The following is a 15,149-nucleotide window of genomic DNA, read 5'->3' as shown; positions in this document are numbered from 1 at the left end:
CTGAGAGGAAATATACTTTCAATCTGGCAGTCCATATAAAGTGTTTTTTAAATTTAGACTTGGTCCAAAATGAAGTAAAACAAAAAACAAAACAAAACAGGGCTCTTCATTTTTTATCATTTTTATGTTTTCCATGGAATATAAGCCGATGTAGTCATCAGGTAAGTTGGCTCTTTTTTTATTTTTTTTAGTATATCTCACCATTAATTGTTATTTATAGAAAATTTCGTTCAAAGACGCTTCAGCAAACAATAAAAGCTCTTTTTTCCCTGGCAGTTGCCATTAACGCGTTTCCAGACGGACGGTGTTTGTGGTTGCACCTGAACTTCCCACTAAACATTCCCCGCACATTTCGTTCCGGCGGTTCCGTGCAGAAATGATGCCATGCTGGACCCACAGTGACACAATGGAGCCTGACTCGCCCCACGACCTCGGTACTGTGTCCAAGACCGACATCCTGAGAGGAATCATCGCGGAGAAGCTGAGCACCGCCGCGCGGGAAATCCTGGCGGTGGTGGAGAGGACCGTTGCCGGATACGAGGAGGAGGCTTCGGGCTTCAGGCAGGAGATCGATCGGCAGAGGAGACATCTGGAGCTCCTGCAGCCTCGGATCAAACTAGAGCCAGCAGGTCTGTTAAATAGTCTTTTCACAGGCGTGTTAATGTGATATGTTAGAAGTAAATCCTCACAGAATCCCGTTCAGAAAAAGGTGGATTTTATGTTCCGCTGTGCTGTTTCAGACCCATCGACATTTTATGGAGATAAAAACAATATTTTACCATTGTTTATTAATTCGGCGTACATTTTGTTAATTAAAACATTAAAGTAAACGTTTTGTGCTTGTTTTCATGTAGTTAACGAGCTCCATTTAAAATCCTTCATAACTCAATGAACAAGCTTTAAATCTCTAAAAACAGACACCGGTGTCCAAGCACAGTAAAATGTTAAATACGTGGTTATAAAGCATTTAATCTGCTTAATTAATAAAAATAAATTTAAATTGTTTCCGAAAAAGTTCGTCTGCCGAATTAAAACAAAGATGGCAGATTGCTGGTAACCCGGATGGAAAACACGACTTCTTCTTCTTCTTCCTCTTCTTTTTTTTCTCCTTCTACACTGAAAAGTGTGGTGACTTTTTTTTTTTCTTTTTCCTTAATTGAATATGTGTGTGTGTGTGTGTGTTTGTGTGTATATAAGGGCTTAGGTTTGAAAATAATGCATGAATTGAATTTTTAAAAAAACAACAACAAAAAAAAAAACAATATAAAGCCAAAAACCTGTGTATGAAAATTAAATAAAATACATAAAATGAACGACGAGGTCTAATAAAAAAATTCTAAGTGCATAAGCGATTATAAATGTATTATGTGATTTTAAAGGTGGAGTATGTAAGATTTTCAATATTTAAAAAAAAAGAAATAATAAAATAACTACAATCATAATTAGATTCCAGTCTGTCCATATTTGATGCATTATTAAATTACAAGTTTAATTAATGACAAATGACAAAAAGCAGATTTTTTTTACTTGTAGGCAAAGATTCAAGAAGGGTCTTTGTCATTAATTAAACTTGTAATTTAATAACATATCAAATATGGACAGACTGGAACCTACATGTTGTTTTTAAAAAAAAAACTATCTAATTATGATTGTAGTTAATTTATTTTGAAAATATTGAAAATCTTACATACTCTACCTTTAATCATGACTCATAGATAATGACTCATAGATATTTAAATGGATTACATTGGCATTAAATAAGGAAGTTATTTATGAATAAATTCAATAACTTTTTGTCAAATAATTAAATAACAAATATTTTTTGTATCCGGCTTCAAATTAACTTCCACTGACTATAAAAAAAATAAACAAGTTTATTGAATTTAATCATATAAATGTGAGATATCTGAAGTGATTTTCTGTTTTTAAACCATGTGAAACTCTGGTGATGCAGATGACCAGCAGCTGTTTTCTCTCTGTGAAGCGGGAAGAAGAGGAGGAGCTGAAGAGGAGCCGCAATATAAATATGAACTGAGTAAGACTTTTAAACCTTTCACTCAGATGAAAGCGCAAAATTTGTTTTATAAAACGGTAGAAATTAGAGACAGGAAAGTGAAAATTACCGTGAATTGTGGTAATAAGGTGGAATTTGTGTGCAGGGGTGGAGGACAGTCGAAGTCTGGTAATCTGCAATGCTGAGGAGCCGATGGAGGAGGAAGAGCAACAGATCACAGAGCAGGAGAATGAAACAACATCGAGGTTACATTAATAAAGTTAACATGTAGAGCTGATGCATGTTTTTAACCGAGAATGAGATTTTACAGGTTGATTTTATTTCTATCCTCACCACTAAGATCTGAAAGATATTCTTTAATTTGCCTCAAACAGCCTTAAATTCACTCTTAAAGAGCCACACATTAATATAAGATGAATTAGTTTCATTATTTTTATTATTCAGAGCAAAATTGTTTTGTTTCCAGGTGTGTAGATAAGTTTTTACAGCGTAGCTAATTATTTATATGGACATGCAAATGTCAGGATAACAAGCAACCATGTTGAGGAGGAAACGTTTGCAGTGGGAAATAAAGCAGGAAATAATCATGTTCTGTGGTTTCTACTTTATTTGAAATAATTTCTCTTTTCAGGTTGTTGCCTCCAGTGATCCAGTCTGACGGGAAGACTGTCGGCAGATCTCAGATCAGCAACCAGGAGACGTACATCGTCCTCAGGATCCGCATCTTGGAGGACTCAGAGATCAAGGTTCTTTCCAGAAAAAGTAAGTCTGACTCTAATTTAACTTTATAATTTATTTTGATATATTTTACAATCCTTAGCGTATATTAATTTCTGATGGTTGTTGTTTCGGTCTGAAGAGGTCACGCTGACATTAAGCTGAGTTACACGTGTCTGCTTATCTACCCTGACTGACGTAGATAATGTGTAGATCTGACATGTCTGCATTCAGACGTCTGGGATCTGATTAACTACAACACTCTGTTTCTCTGAAGAGGGTTGCAGATAATAACAAGACGGTTCTTGTTTAGAATAACATAGATGTAGGGCAGGCAAATGGCGCCGTAATGCAAGGGTGAAAGGATGGTTGAACTCAGAGCATTTTCAGACTTTCCGCCCCGTCAGACATCTAAACGGTCTCTCCAAATTGCAGTTTGTATTATTCTGTTTTTTCTTATTTTCTGTGAATAAACTTTGTCATCTTTTTCACTTCAGAACCAGACTCCTCGTCACTGACAGACTTTTTTCCACATTGCTGCATTTTATTTTGTTTCATGTGGATTCTGGGTCAAGTTTCTGGGAGAAACGGCGTATCAGAGTTTCAGTTCTGTCCTGAAACGTATAAAATATTTCAAATCCGTACCCGACTATGTCCTCGCATTGATACCTGATTTAAAGGGGGGGACTTAAACCGATCTGTCTTTCTGAACTCAAAACATCCCAGTTATGGTACACACACTGACATGATAGATGCGATAGAGTTGATCACATGGCATGGTTTAGCATTGTCCTGCTGAAACTTGCAAACCTTAAGCTTACACCCTCGTCCGGCCACTGCAGTCCTCGTCTGTGGACCATCCAGGGACTCAAGACCCTTTTATCTTCACTTTTAACTGAATCTTCATTGTTTTTACACGTTTATTTGTGCTTTGGGGTCCTGCACTGCAGCCCTATGACTGTGTAGGAGCCTCATACTGCCTGTGGTTCCTGTGGTGGCGCCTGCTGGGTTCATGGGTCGGCTGGATCCCTACACATAGTTTCCTCACAGCAGCGTCAAGCGAAATGTTTATTTTGTCAACATTTAATGGTGTTTTTATAGCTGCATTTAGCGAAGAGACAGAAAACAGGAGTAGGAGTTCTGGTTTGTGTAGAATAGGGAAGTATGGGGGAATGGTGGGAGGGTTTGCAAATCGGATGTGTGAAAGAGGAACCAGAAAATGGTTAAATGACTTGTTTTAATGTACATAAATAGTTAAATATAAAGCTCTTTGTGTTGCTGTTTGACTATCTGAAAATTTGATTTGATGAGGGACTAAATGGAGACCCGGATAAGCAGGATAGATGGCTTATTTTATTTTTCTCCTCAAAACAAAATCTTGTGGAGCAAAACCATGGGTTTGTCCTCCTGGTTTAGATGAGAGTAGCTCGACTTGCAGCATCGATCAGGCGCCTGCATCCAGTCGTACAACGTTCCCAGAACGCCTCGTTAGGAAACTTGTTCATCTCATCAACTTAAAACCTGATGGACTTCGTCACTTTCTCTTTCAGTTTTTAAGAAGTACTGTCTTCAGAAGCTGAAGTGTCCTTGTGGACTCCAGGAGGCCGACTTCGTGGACCTGCTCAGGTCCACGTTCCCTCAGCTGGTCTCTAACGAACACTACGATCTCCTAATGACCGACAAAACCAAGAAGCTGCAACCTCTCAAAGTGGATTCCTTCACACCAGAGCAGGTGTTCACGGCAGCGGGGAATTCCTCCATCTACTTCCGACTGAAGGTAACACGTCCTCTGGTTCTGGTTCTGCAGCATGTAAACAGAAAAACCATCCAGTTTTTGTCTTTTCTGTCAAATTTAGCATCACTTTAGTGACAAAAGATGTATTTCAGCATCCAGGGAAGCTGCAGGCCAGACAGAAGGAACCTCTGCAGAACAGCGCTGAAGAGGAGGAGGAGCAGCAGCAGGAGGAGGAGGAGGAGGAGGAGAAGGAGGAGGAGGAGAGTCATGTCCATAATGCAGGAGAAGCTCCATCTACCTCCCATGCAAACACACCAGATCCCATGTGAGTCTGAGTGAAGTTTCTTCTTCGTGCCGATGTCGGTAACAGATGTTCGCGGCTCATTCTCGCCGTTTCTTCGCATCAGAAACGATTCGCTCAGGAAGCGCCGGCCTCGTGAAAGAAACTCCACGTCCCCGATCAATCTCACCATCCACATTCTGGAGGACTCGAGCATCGACGTGATCAAGCCTCGAGGTGAATTCAAAGCTTCTGACTCGTGTTGATCAGACGTTTGTTGGGTCGTAGGGATGATCTGTGTTGTTTTGGCTGCTGACAGACTCCGGTTTCTCTTTCAGTGTTTGGGAAGTACCGTTTTCACTATCTGCAGTGTCCCCGCGGTCTTCAGGAGGCTGACTTCTTCAAGCTGTTGAGGTCCAAATACCCTCAGCTAGCTGGTGATCAGCCTTTTACAGTTTTAACTAGCAAGGGCCGGAAAATCCAGCCTCTGGAAGTAGGAAGTGTGACTCCAGAGGAGATCATCAGGATCGTCAGGAAGAGCAGGTCCACCGGGCATCCTGTCATTTACATCCGACTGGAGGTACCTGAACCCATCTGTCTTTACAGCGTCCTGAGTCTTCGCTAGAAAACATCTCTAAGAAACTGTTGTTGCAGCCTCGGGTGAAACTTGAGGCTCCAGAGACCTCAGACGCTGCTGCCGAAGACCCTCTGTCCATCTCAGATCCGCTCACACTCAACACCAGGTGAGTCTAAAAAAAAGTGTGGGCTGTTTGTTGATTTCCGCTCCTAAGTTTCCATCTGACTGTTATTGTTCTCCAGCAGTCAGTCTGACGAGAGGACATCTGGAAGTCCCCCCAACAGCGTCTCCCACAACCACGTAGATCTCCGGATTCGCATCCTGGAAGACTCGAGTCTTAAGTTATTGTCACCTAAAGGTACATTTAGAGCATTTAACACCTGTGTTCAGAGGTCAGACAAGTCTGTCAGTAGCGAGTTCCGATACCAATGTATGACGCTTGAATATCTGCCGATACTGATATTTGCCGATACCAGACCTGTTTATGTGAATATTATTGTGACGATGGTTATTACTGCTGTTATAACTGTGTAAGATTTCATGAGGTTGTAATAAATGACCCATCCTTTCTGAAGTTACCTCACCAATACAGATATAATAACATTACAGATCTAACAATTTCAGCACCTTTTATGTTGATTTGGCACATTTTACCTAAATACAACTATAAATGTGTGGTTTTGAAACAAAGATCTGCTTTTAGTGGAACAAAAAATGTCACATTTTAACATTCAAGGCATAGATTTCTTTTACAACACGTTCGAAGCATGTCATCAAACACATCTGCGCTGGCTTGACTAGTGTGGTATCGGTTGTGGTATCGGTATGCTTTTATGAATACCAAGTTGGTATTGAGCCGATACCGATGCTGGTATCGGTGCATCCCTATCTGTCAGGTATTGGCAGAGAATAGTTGACATACTTGGCTCTGCTACTCATCCCACAAATGCAATGTCATTACAAATACGGCTCCATTTACCAGGAAAATAAAGAGACTTTCCAACGGCATGAGACTTGTTCCCAAAAAGCATCGTTAAAAGAAATAATCCACCAAAACACACACCTACTTGCTGTTTGTGCCAAGTGTTCTTCGCCTCATTTGGAGGATAAAACATCAGTTTGGAGGACCCTCCCTTAAGGGAGGCTTTAGTCAAAGTGTTGGAGGGTGCGCCCCATCCGTCGATGGGTTTTCCATCCATCGACTGAGAGAAAACCGCTCTCAGTTCGATTGAAAGCTGAACGTCTTTGTATTGTTTCTCAGTGTTTCAGAAGTACCCGTTACTTGAGCTTCAGTGTCCCGGTGGCCTGACAGAGGACGGATTCCTGGATCTGCTGAGGTCCACCTTTCCTCAACTGGCTGATCAAGGTTTTGATTTCCTAACTGGTCATGGCAGGAAAATTAGACCGATAAAAAGCGGCAGTCTGACCCCAGAGGAGATCAACAAGACAATAAAGTCTGCTGGGAATACCGTCCTCTACATCCAAATGAAGGTACGATTATTGTTTCTCAGCCTTCTGTGTCTTACTGCAGTGATGTTTACGTGTTGTTCGCTCATTTGAATGCAAAACTCTTCCAGGGACAAGAGGAGGACCAGGACAGTACCAAGAAGCACCATTTACCGCTTTCGCAACAAACCGAGGTGTCTATGAGGTACGGAGAAAACATTTGTTTTGTTGCATAAAAAGCTTTTTATCTTTGGGGGTTGACAAATGGATGGTCCATCCGTCCGAAGGCAAAATGACTAGTTAACCCGTAAAAGATCCAACAATTAGCAGCGGGATTCAAATTGTGTGAAAAAGTAGTGGATAATACCCCAGAAACTGTGGTACATGTTCAGACTTGAGGTTTTTGGGAAAGTTCGGAGGCAAATCAGTTGATTTACCGATGGATCTGCGGTCCAACTCTCACTCATGGTTGTGAGCATTTGGTAAAGAGTGAGAAAATGAGACTGTAACCATTGCTGCTTTTTTTTTTTTTCAAAATAAAAGTGATATTTTTAAGTTTTGACAAACAATTGCAATTTGCGGGTGTTCCCATTGAACAGTGTTTATCGCATTAGCCTCTAGCCTCGTCTAACAAGACCCTGAGATATTTAAACTCCTCCACTTGAGGCAGGACCTGACTCTCGACCTGGAGAGGGCAATCCACCCTATTCCGGCTGAGGACCATGGTCTCAGATTTGGAGATGCTGATTCTCATCCCAGCCGCTTCACACTCGGCCGCAAATCGATCAAGTGAGAGCTGGAGATCATGACCAGATGAAGCCAACAGGACCACGTCATCTGCAAAAAGCAGGGACCCAATCCTGAGGCCACCAAGCCGGATCCCCTCAACACCTCGGCTGCACCTAGAAATTCTGTCCATATAAGTTATGAACAGAATCGGTGATAAAGGGCAGCCTTGGCGGAGTCCAACCCTCACTGGAAACTAATCTGACTTACTGCCGGCAATGTGGACCAAGCTCTGACATCTGTCGTACAGGGACCGGACAGGCCGTACAAGGGGGTCGGGTACCCCATACTCCTGGAGTACCCCCCACAGGAGCCCCCGGGGGACACGGTCGAATGCCTTCTCCAGGTTCACAAAGCACATGTAGACTGGTTGATCAAACTCCCATGCCCCCCCTCTAGGACCCCAAAGAGGGGATAGAGCTGGTCCACTGTTCCGCGACCAGGATGAAAACCACACTGCTCCTCCTCAATCCGGGATTCAACTATCCGGCGGACCCTCCTCTCCAGGACCCCTGAATAGACCTTACCAGGCAGGCTGAGGAGTGTGATTCCCCTGTAATTGGAACACACCCTCCGGTCCCCCTTCTTGAAAAGGGGACCACCACCCCAGTCTGCCAATCCAGAGGCACTGTCCCCGATGTCCACGCGATGCTGCAGAGGCGTGTCAGCCAGGACAGCCTCACAGCATCCAGAGCCTTAAGGAACTCCGGGCGGATCTCATCCACCCCCGGGGCCTTGCCTCCAAGGAGCTTTTTGACCACCTCAGCGACTTCAGCCCCAGAGATAGGAGAGTCCACCCCTGAGTCCCCCAGCTCTGCTTCCTCATCGGAAGACGTGTTGGTAGGATTGAGGAGGTCTACAAAGTACTCCCCCCACCGACCCACAACGTCCCGAGTTGAGGTCAGCAGCTCCCCATCTCCACTGTACACAGTGTTGACGGAGCACTGCTTCCCCCTCCTGAGCCTCAGAGCCATCCGGAAGTCTTTCTCCGTGGCCTCACTGAACTCTTCCCATGCCCGAGTTTTTGCCTCGGCAACAGCTGAAGCCGCATGCCGCTTAGCCTGTCGGTACCCATCAGCCGCCTCCAGAGTCCCACAGGCCAAGAAGGCCCGATAGGACTCCTTCTTCAGCTTGACAGCATCCCTCACTGCTGGTGTCCACCAACGAGTCCTGGGATTACCGCCACGACAGGCACCAATGACCCTACGGCCACAGAAGAGCACAGAAGTCCAATAACAAAACACCATTTGGGTTCAGAGGGGGGGGACCATGCCTCCCAATCACTCCTCTCCAGGTCTCACTGTCATTGCCCACGTGAGCATTGAAGTCCCCCAGCAGAACAATGGAGTCCCCAGAAGGAGCACCCTCCAGCACTCCCTCCAAGGACTCCAGAAAGGGTGGGTACTCTGAACTGCTGTTCGGTGCATAAGCACAGACAACAGTCAGGACCCGTCCCCCCACCCGGAGGCGGAGGGAAACTACCCTTTCCGTAATGAAACTTTTATTTTGACGAATAGTCCTCCAACTGTTCAGTGGACTTCACAGGCTTGTACAATCTATTTAAAGGGATACTGGAAGTATTCCAGATGCAGCGTTATCGCTTGAGTTTTCCTTTCATTTGCCACCCATTTGCATGTCAGAGTCATAGTCAACCTAGTTTTGACACAACTTGCTAGATTTCCAGTTTCCAGGGCTCAATTTTTAAGTTTATATTCACATTTTCAGGCCAAATTTTGATCACAAGATTTAGATTATTTTATTAACATCAATCAAAGTGAATCGTTTTCCAGTCAGATGTGAAACTGCGAATAGAAACCACGCGTTCGATCAGAGTAGATCTATATATATAATAATGTTTACTTTTCTGCTGGTTTCCATGACTTTTCTTCTTCTCTGAATATATCATTGACATCAAAATGGTTGCTAACGCTGAGGGTGTAAAAGTATATCAATTTATTGAAATATTGCCGTATTTTGTGAGACAGTAATAATCACTTTTTTTTAATGCAATATTTTTCTTCTACAGAAACTTTGTCTTGACTATTTTTTGCTTTTATTTCATTTTATTTATTTAATCTATTCTGTAGAAACATTGATAAAATGTTACATTGTCATATTTATGTATAATAATAGAGATATTCTATAAAAATTGAGGTAAACTTTGTAATTACATATATGTCAATATTAATCTTTATAATACATAAGTTTATTTCAACTCTGTGAGTTGGGTGACTCCTTATCTCCACTGAAGTGGCAAAATTGCAAATATATGATTTTCACTCATGAAAATACTTGAAAACAGCCTAAATAGTGGACATGATGTATCAAAGGGTTTATACTCGGTTAATACTCAAAAACACGATTGAGTCTTTTCTGTATATTAATAAATTACTGGATATGAAAACATTGAGTGTGGTTCATTTATTTTATTTTACTTGTTTTTTGTAGATGTTTAATTGAAGAATTATAAATACTTTATTTTGTTTTACGCCAAGCAAATATTGTTCCAACTTAATATCAATTTCTAAATCGGGATTTATGAAGTAAAAACTAGAAACGCGGAAGAGCGCAGACCTCCCCAGCATATTGTGATTAACACCAAACATACTTCAAAGTTATCAGGAATCCAGGATTCCTTCCAGGATCTCTTCCGAATCTCCACCAAAATGTCACCATTTGTTTCTTGTGAGACTCCCAACATATCCTGAAAATTTAATCAAAATTAGTTATGTTGCTAACACACAACCAAACAAACTCTGGCGAAAACATTGCTTCCTTGGCAGAAATAATTAAAAGACCAAGTAAACAAAGTCCGCAGAAATACATCAACAAAAATATTGGACTCTCGTGTCCACCCAGTGGCATTGAAACGAACAAACAGCACCACTACTGAAAGCACACATCCCACAGATTTCAGTCATACCAGTTTAATGTCGCTATGACCAAGATTCAGTCAACCAGAGTCAAAAGAAGGCTGAATGTATGCATCACGTTTAAAAAACATCATTACATATTTTGTTTTACCTTTGCTGTTTTGCCTCCAGAACTTTAATCCACCGACATAAAACTGCATTCAGGAAAGCGACTACGTTTCCCACGGTGCTTCGGGAGTAGTTAGGCGGACAAAATCACTGTTTTCTGCCCGGTAACATCCGTTTGATTGGACGACAGCAGGTGTCAGTCATTCAGGGTAACAAACATTTCCTGCTTTGTCGGTGCCGATTGGTCACATTTATGTAAACATGATGACATCAGCATGATTCTACCGTATCACACGATTAGAAAGAGGGGTCGGTCATACCGATCGGCCAATCATAGCCAAATTTACGCGCATTACGCACACGAGCAATGCATATGATGGCGTGGTAGTCGGTGGCGCGGCATCTGCTTTGTACTTTTTATTTAAGAACCAGAATCCAGGATCTCTTCTGGATCTCCACCAAAATTTCATCATTTGTTCCTTGTGAGACCCCCAACATATCCCGAAGATTTCATCAAAATCCACCCATAACTTTTAGAGTAATGTTGCTAACAGACAAACAAACTTTGACGAAAACCAAGTGGCAACCTCTGGCGGTTAAAAGGGAAGCCTATGCGGAAGTGCATAAAACTGCAGTTCCTCCTTCATCCACTAGGGGCTGCAAAACAGAACAAATCCCCATAGACTCCCATGTTAAAAAGGCCAACTTTACAGCAGAAATAAACATGTTTACAGTTGAAATAAACATGTTTACAGTAGAAATAAACATGTTTACAGTAGACATAAACATGTTTACAGCCTGGTACAAAAATCCCTTTCAGGTTTAATAGGTCAGGTTTACCTTCATGAAAACTGTGTGAATTTTTTTCTTACTCGCCTGTTTTAAAGTAATTTAATCTCGAACTTAAGCAAATTTAGGGGCGAGTCCTTTTGATTGACAAGTACCCGATCTCCCGCTTCAAGTAAGTAGAACGTAGAACAACCGCGGTTTTTAGCCGGTTAACAACTTGACTTAGCTTTAGCCCAAACCTACGGGTGACGTCACAGAGGCTCCGTCCATCTTTTTATATACAGTCTATGACGAAAACACAACCTCCTTGGCGGAGGTAATCATCATATTTCTGATCATTCTCATAATTTTGTTTCTATTTTCTCGCTGCAGCTCAACAAGCGGTCTGGATGAAGCTCTGCGGAGCATCATCCTCAGAGCTTTACCAGCAAAACGTGAAGATACTGTTCAGGCTTTGGTGAAAAAGTTGTTCATTCTTGGACTAGAATCCATAGAAGACCTGAGCTATATCAGACCAGGGGATGTGAGTGACCTGCTGCCAACCGAAGAGCTGCAAAGACTCTTTGAAGAGTTTAAAAACGGTAATGTTGATTTAAATGTTGATTTATTTAATGGTTGACCAGCTTATAAAGAAGTATAAGAAGAAAAAACTAGGAAGCGTATTGGATCACGTGATTCGTTTCTTGTTCTTTTAGGTTGAAATGGTTCATTTTAGTTGTCAAGATGATCGTAATATCACTTTAAATTTGTTTCCTCTATTTCAGAGTTGGTTAAGGTCACTTCAGAACCAAAAGTGATCCCTAACCCTGCCACAGCGGCTACCAGAGCCTCAGGACTTACCAGTTCCAGTCCACCTGGTTTATCTTTACTCCCAAACCCAGAACCAGATCACAAGACATCCTTCCTCACCACACAAACATGGCCAGAGACCTTCCAGGTGCCTTGGAACCTCTTTCAACCCGAAGTATGTCAAGCAGTTGCTGTTGGCAAGAGACCTTCACCTGCAGCGCGGCGACACATGGTCAGAGTCTTAGCCGACGAGATTAGGAAGCATGACCCCAACCCAAAACGCTCTCACTGCACCACAATCTGCAGGAAAATAATCCAGCAGTACCCCAAGAGTTTTGCTGATCTGCAGTACAGGGACGAGCTGCTGAGAGATGGCTGCGCCTCTCTGGTAAACCAGCTTAAATATCGAATAGAGAACCTGCACCGCGGCAGCCATTCCCGTGCCACTGCTAATGGTCTGAAGAGAAGACGGACCGATGCGTACGGCTGCACCCACTTCCAACCGGCGCTCCTGGAAGACGAGACGGAAGAAACGGTGGAGCTGAAGCGTCGGCGCTTGGAGGAGATTTATGGTCAGGATGGTGCAGATGGAGAGGAGGTGCAGCAGCTCATGCAAGCAACCTTCTACCTGCAGCGTCGCCACATAAATGCATTACCAGCACCGTCCGTTGCTGATCTGAAGCAGCAATGGCCGTACCTTTTCACGCAGAAAGGGCTCTTTGCTCATTTCGAAGCTCTCACCGGGGTCTGCATACATGGCGCTCTTCAGACTTCCATGGAGCGCTGTGGAAGATCCATTGTTGAGTTCTTACTAAAAAAACCCAGCAATGCAGAAGTGCAGGCGGTCCTTTCACAAAGTTCAAACCTGGACCTGTCCTTCTGCGTCATCCAGCTTCTAATGGCTCATTTCTCTGAGAAACTGGATGGCTTGATCCTCTTTGCCAGTGTAAGTTAAATCTTTTGGTTTGTTTCATGCAAATCAGAAAAAAAACTTTATTTTTAGTTTTAATTTAGTTTAGTTTTGCCTCAGGCATCTTCCACAGCAGCTGATGTTGAGAGGACGCTAGCGCTACCTTCTACTCCTCGATTAATACTCCTTGGTAGGTGTTAATTGATCAGCTCTTAAAGTTTTTATTCTGGATTTAGTGCTGATGAATCAGCTGCTTCTTAAAGAGTAATTTTTTTTGTGGTTTCTTTGTCAAATTTCAGAGAAAACACCAGAAAGTTGTGCTCACCGCTGGATGGTTAGCTTTGAGGGGCACGTCATCTGCGAGGGCATCCAGCCAGCCTTCTTGGACGGCCTTGCAGTGGTCTTTTCCACTTACTACACATTCAATCTTCCGTACGAAGATGATGCTGTGTGCACGCTGGAATTCATTCAAAGGTTGGCTGCTAATCAACGTTGCATAGCTCACATTTTATTGTCTAGGTAGCATTTCTTTGTGTGAAACTCTGAAAAGCCTGATTTCTCCATCAAAAATCAGCTAAATGAATGAGGTTAATTGGTCAGTAACATGACTGGGCATCAAGGAGCATTTCAGAGAGGCAGAGTCTCTCAGGGTAATGGTTCAATAATCTGGGCAAAATGTTTAAAAAAAAAATCCTGCAAAGACTTTGATGATTTTACCAAACAAAAGGACATGAAAATATTCTTTTATATTCTACAGTCATTTAGCAGACGCTTTTATCCAAAGCGAATTACATACACACTCATACCACATTAGGCACATCAGGGGGCAAGTTAGGGTTCAGCGTCTTGCCCAAGGACACAGTCAGGGGAAGCCTGGAATCAAACTTAAACTTCCCAGTTACAAGCCAACAGCTCTTCCTCCTGAGCTACAGCCATTCCAATATATATGTGGCTGCAGTGTTTTGACATGAAGAAAACCAAACCATCATTCTACGTGCTTCATAGACCATTCTCAGTTTCGTCACAGACCACGGGACTTGGGCGTTGGCGTTGCTTAGGGGTGGCAAAAAGAGAAACAAACCAGGCTACTGGCTGCTACAGCTTGCTTTACATGTCAAAATAAATAATGGTACATTGGTGCCGTGTCTTTAGATGTTACATTTGGATTCCCAGAGATGGATTTCATTTTCCAGACTGCCTCCTGACCCTTAGTGTCGTGTCTTAGAGTCGCTGCCATCAAACCAGATAACTGGAAGCCTCTTAGCTGTGTTAGCAGCACTTTGTTGCTGTTCAGCAGCAAATGAACCAAAAACTGAAGTTTCTTTCGGTGTAAATGCAACTGTGATGACAAATTCACCGTGTTGTAAGTGCAGATATGGGAACGGGAGTTTTAGTATTAATAACAACGTAAAATAGCAACATTTTCTCAAAGTAACATCAACTCATAAAGAGACGTCTCTAGTCTTTACATTCCGTCATCTGTGACATTTTATTTGTTTTTAACACACCTTTGACATGAAGAGGAAATAGTTTGGGCAACGTTCTGCAGCTGGAGGTCTGATATCCATCCTGCCATGAAAAATGAATAAAGTTCCAACGACTTCTAAGCTCTGGTGAAACCGACTAGGTCACTGTAAATGTTGTGTTTAGATAAATCTGGTATCAGAAGCCCTGTTTCCACCGACAGGTGCAGGTAGGGACTTTTTTTTTCCTCCAGCATACGGCCGTGCGCACCACGTAGCAGGATAGTGCGTGCACCAGACAGAGCAAGTGAGAACGTGCTGCCTCCACTGACTCGTGAGGCGAAGCGTAGAAACAATTCAACGGGATTAGCTTGGATCTGAAGGAGCTGGTGATGGTTTTTGGAATGTAGGCTGGGTTAATACGCAGCACGGCTGAGCTGCCGTCTCCTTGTATTCTGACGCAGGAAGGCACCACCGAGGGAGCCGATAAATTGCTGACTCAGATGTCAGAGCGATTAATAGGGCTGTTTTCATCGACAAAAACTGCAGTTGGACCTGAAAATAAGGTTCAAAAGGCGCAACAGCCAGTGCGCGTAGATCCCACTGAGGCGCTAAGGTTCGTGACATCAGTCTGTGTCTACGTACGTCTTTCAGGAAGTGTT

The 15,149-nt window shown here is 42.8% G+C and overlaps 1 protein-coding gene across 1 annotated transcript; it reads left to right on the top strand.

Annotated features, from left to right (window-relative positions):
* Positions 1-406: 406 nt before the first annotated feature.
* Positions 407-4,795, top strand: LOC306769312 (uncharacterized protein; the record flags this gene model as incomplete). Its single annotated transcript, XM_079257878.1, has 6 exons — positions 407-629; positions 1,955-2,035; positions 2,160-2,259; positions 2,646-2,776; positions 4,282-4,508; positions 4,619-4,795. 6 exons carry the CDS (start codon positions 407-409, stop codon positions 4,793-4,795), a joined length of 939 nt encoding a protein of 312 aa, XP_079114004.1.
* Between the last annotated feature and the right edge of the window lie 10,354 nt (positions 4,796-15,149).

The sequence above is a fragment of the Telmatherina bonti genome (assembly GCF_933228915.1).
Source record: "Telmatherina bonti genome assembly, chromosome: 18".
Taxonomy (NCBI): domain Eukaryota; kingdom Metazoa; phylum Chordata; class Actinopteri; order Atheriniformes; family Telmatherinidae; genus Telmatherina; species Telmatherina bonti.
This window is presented reverse-complemented; position numbering and strand designations above follow the sequence as displayed.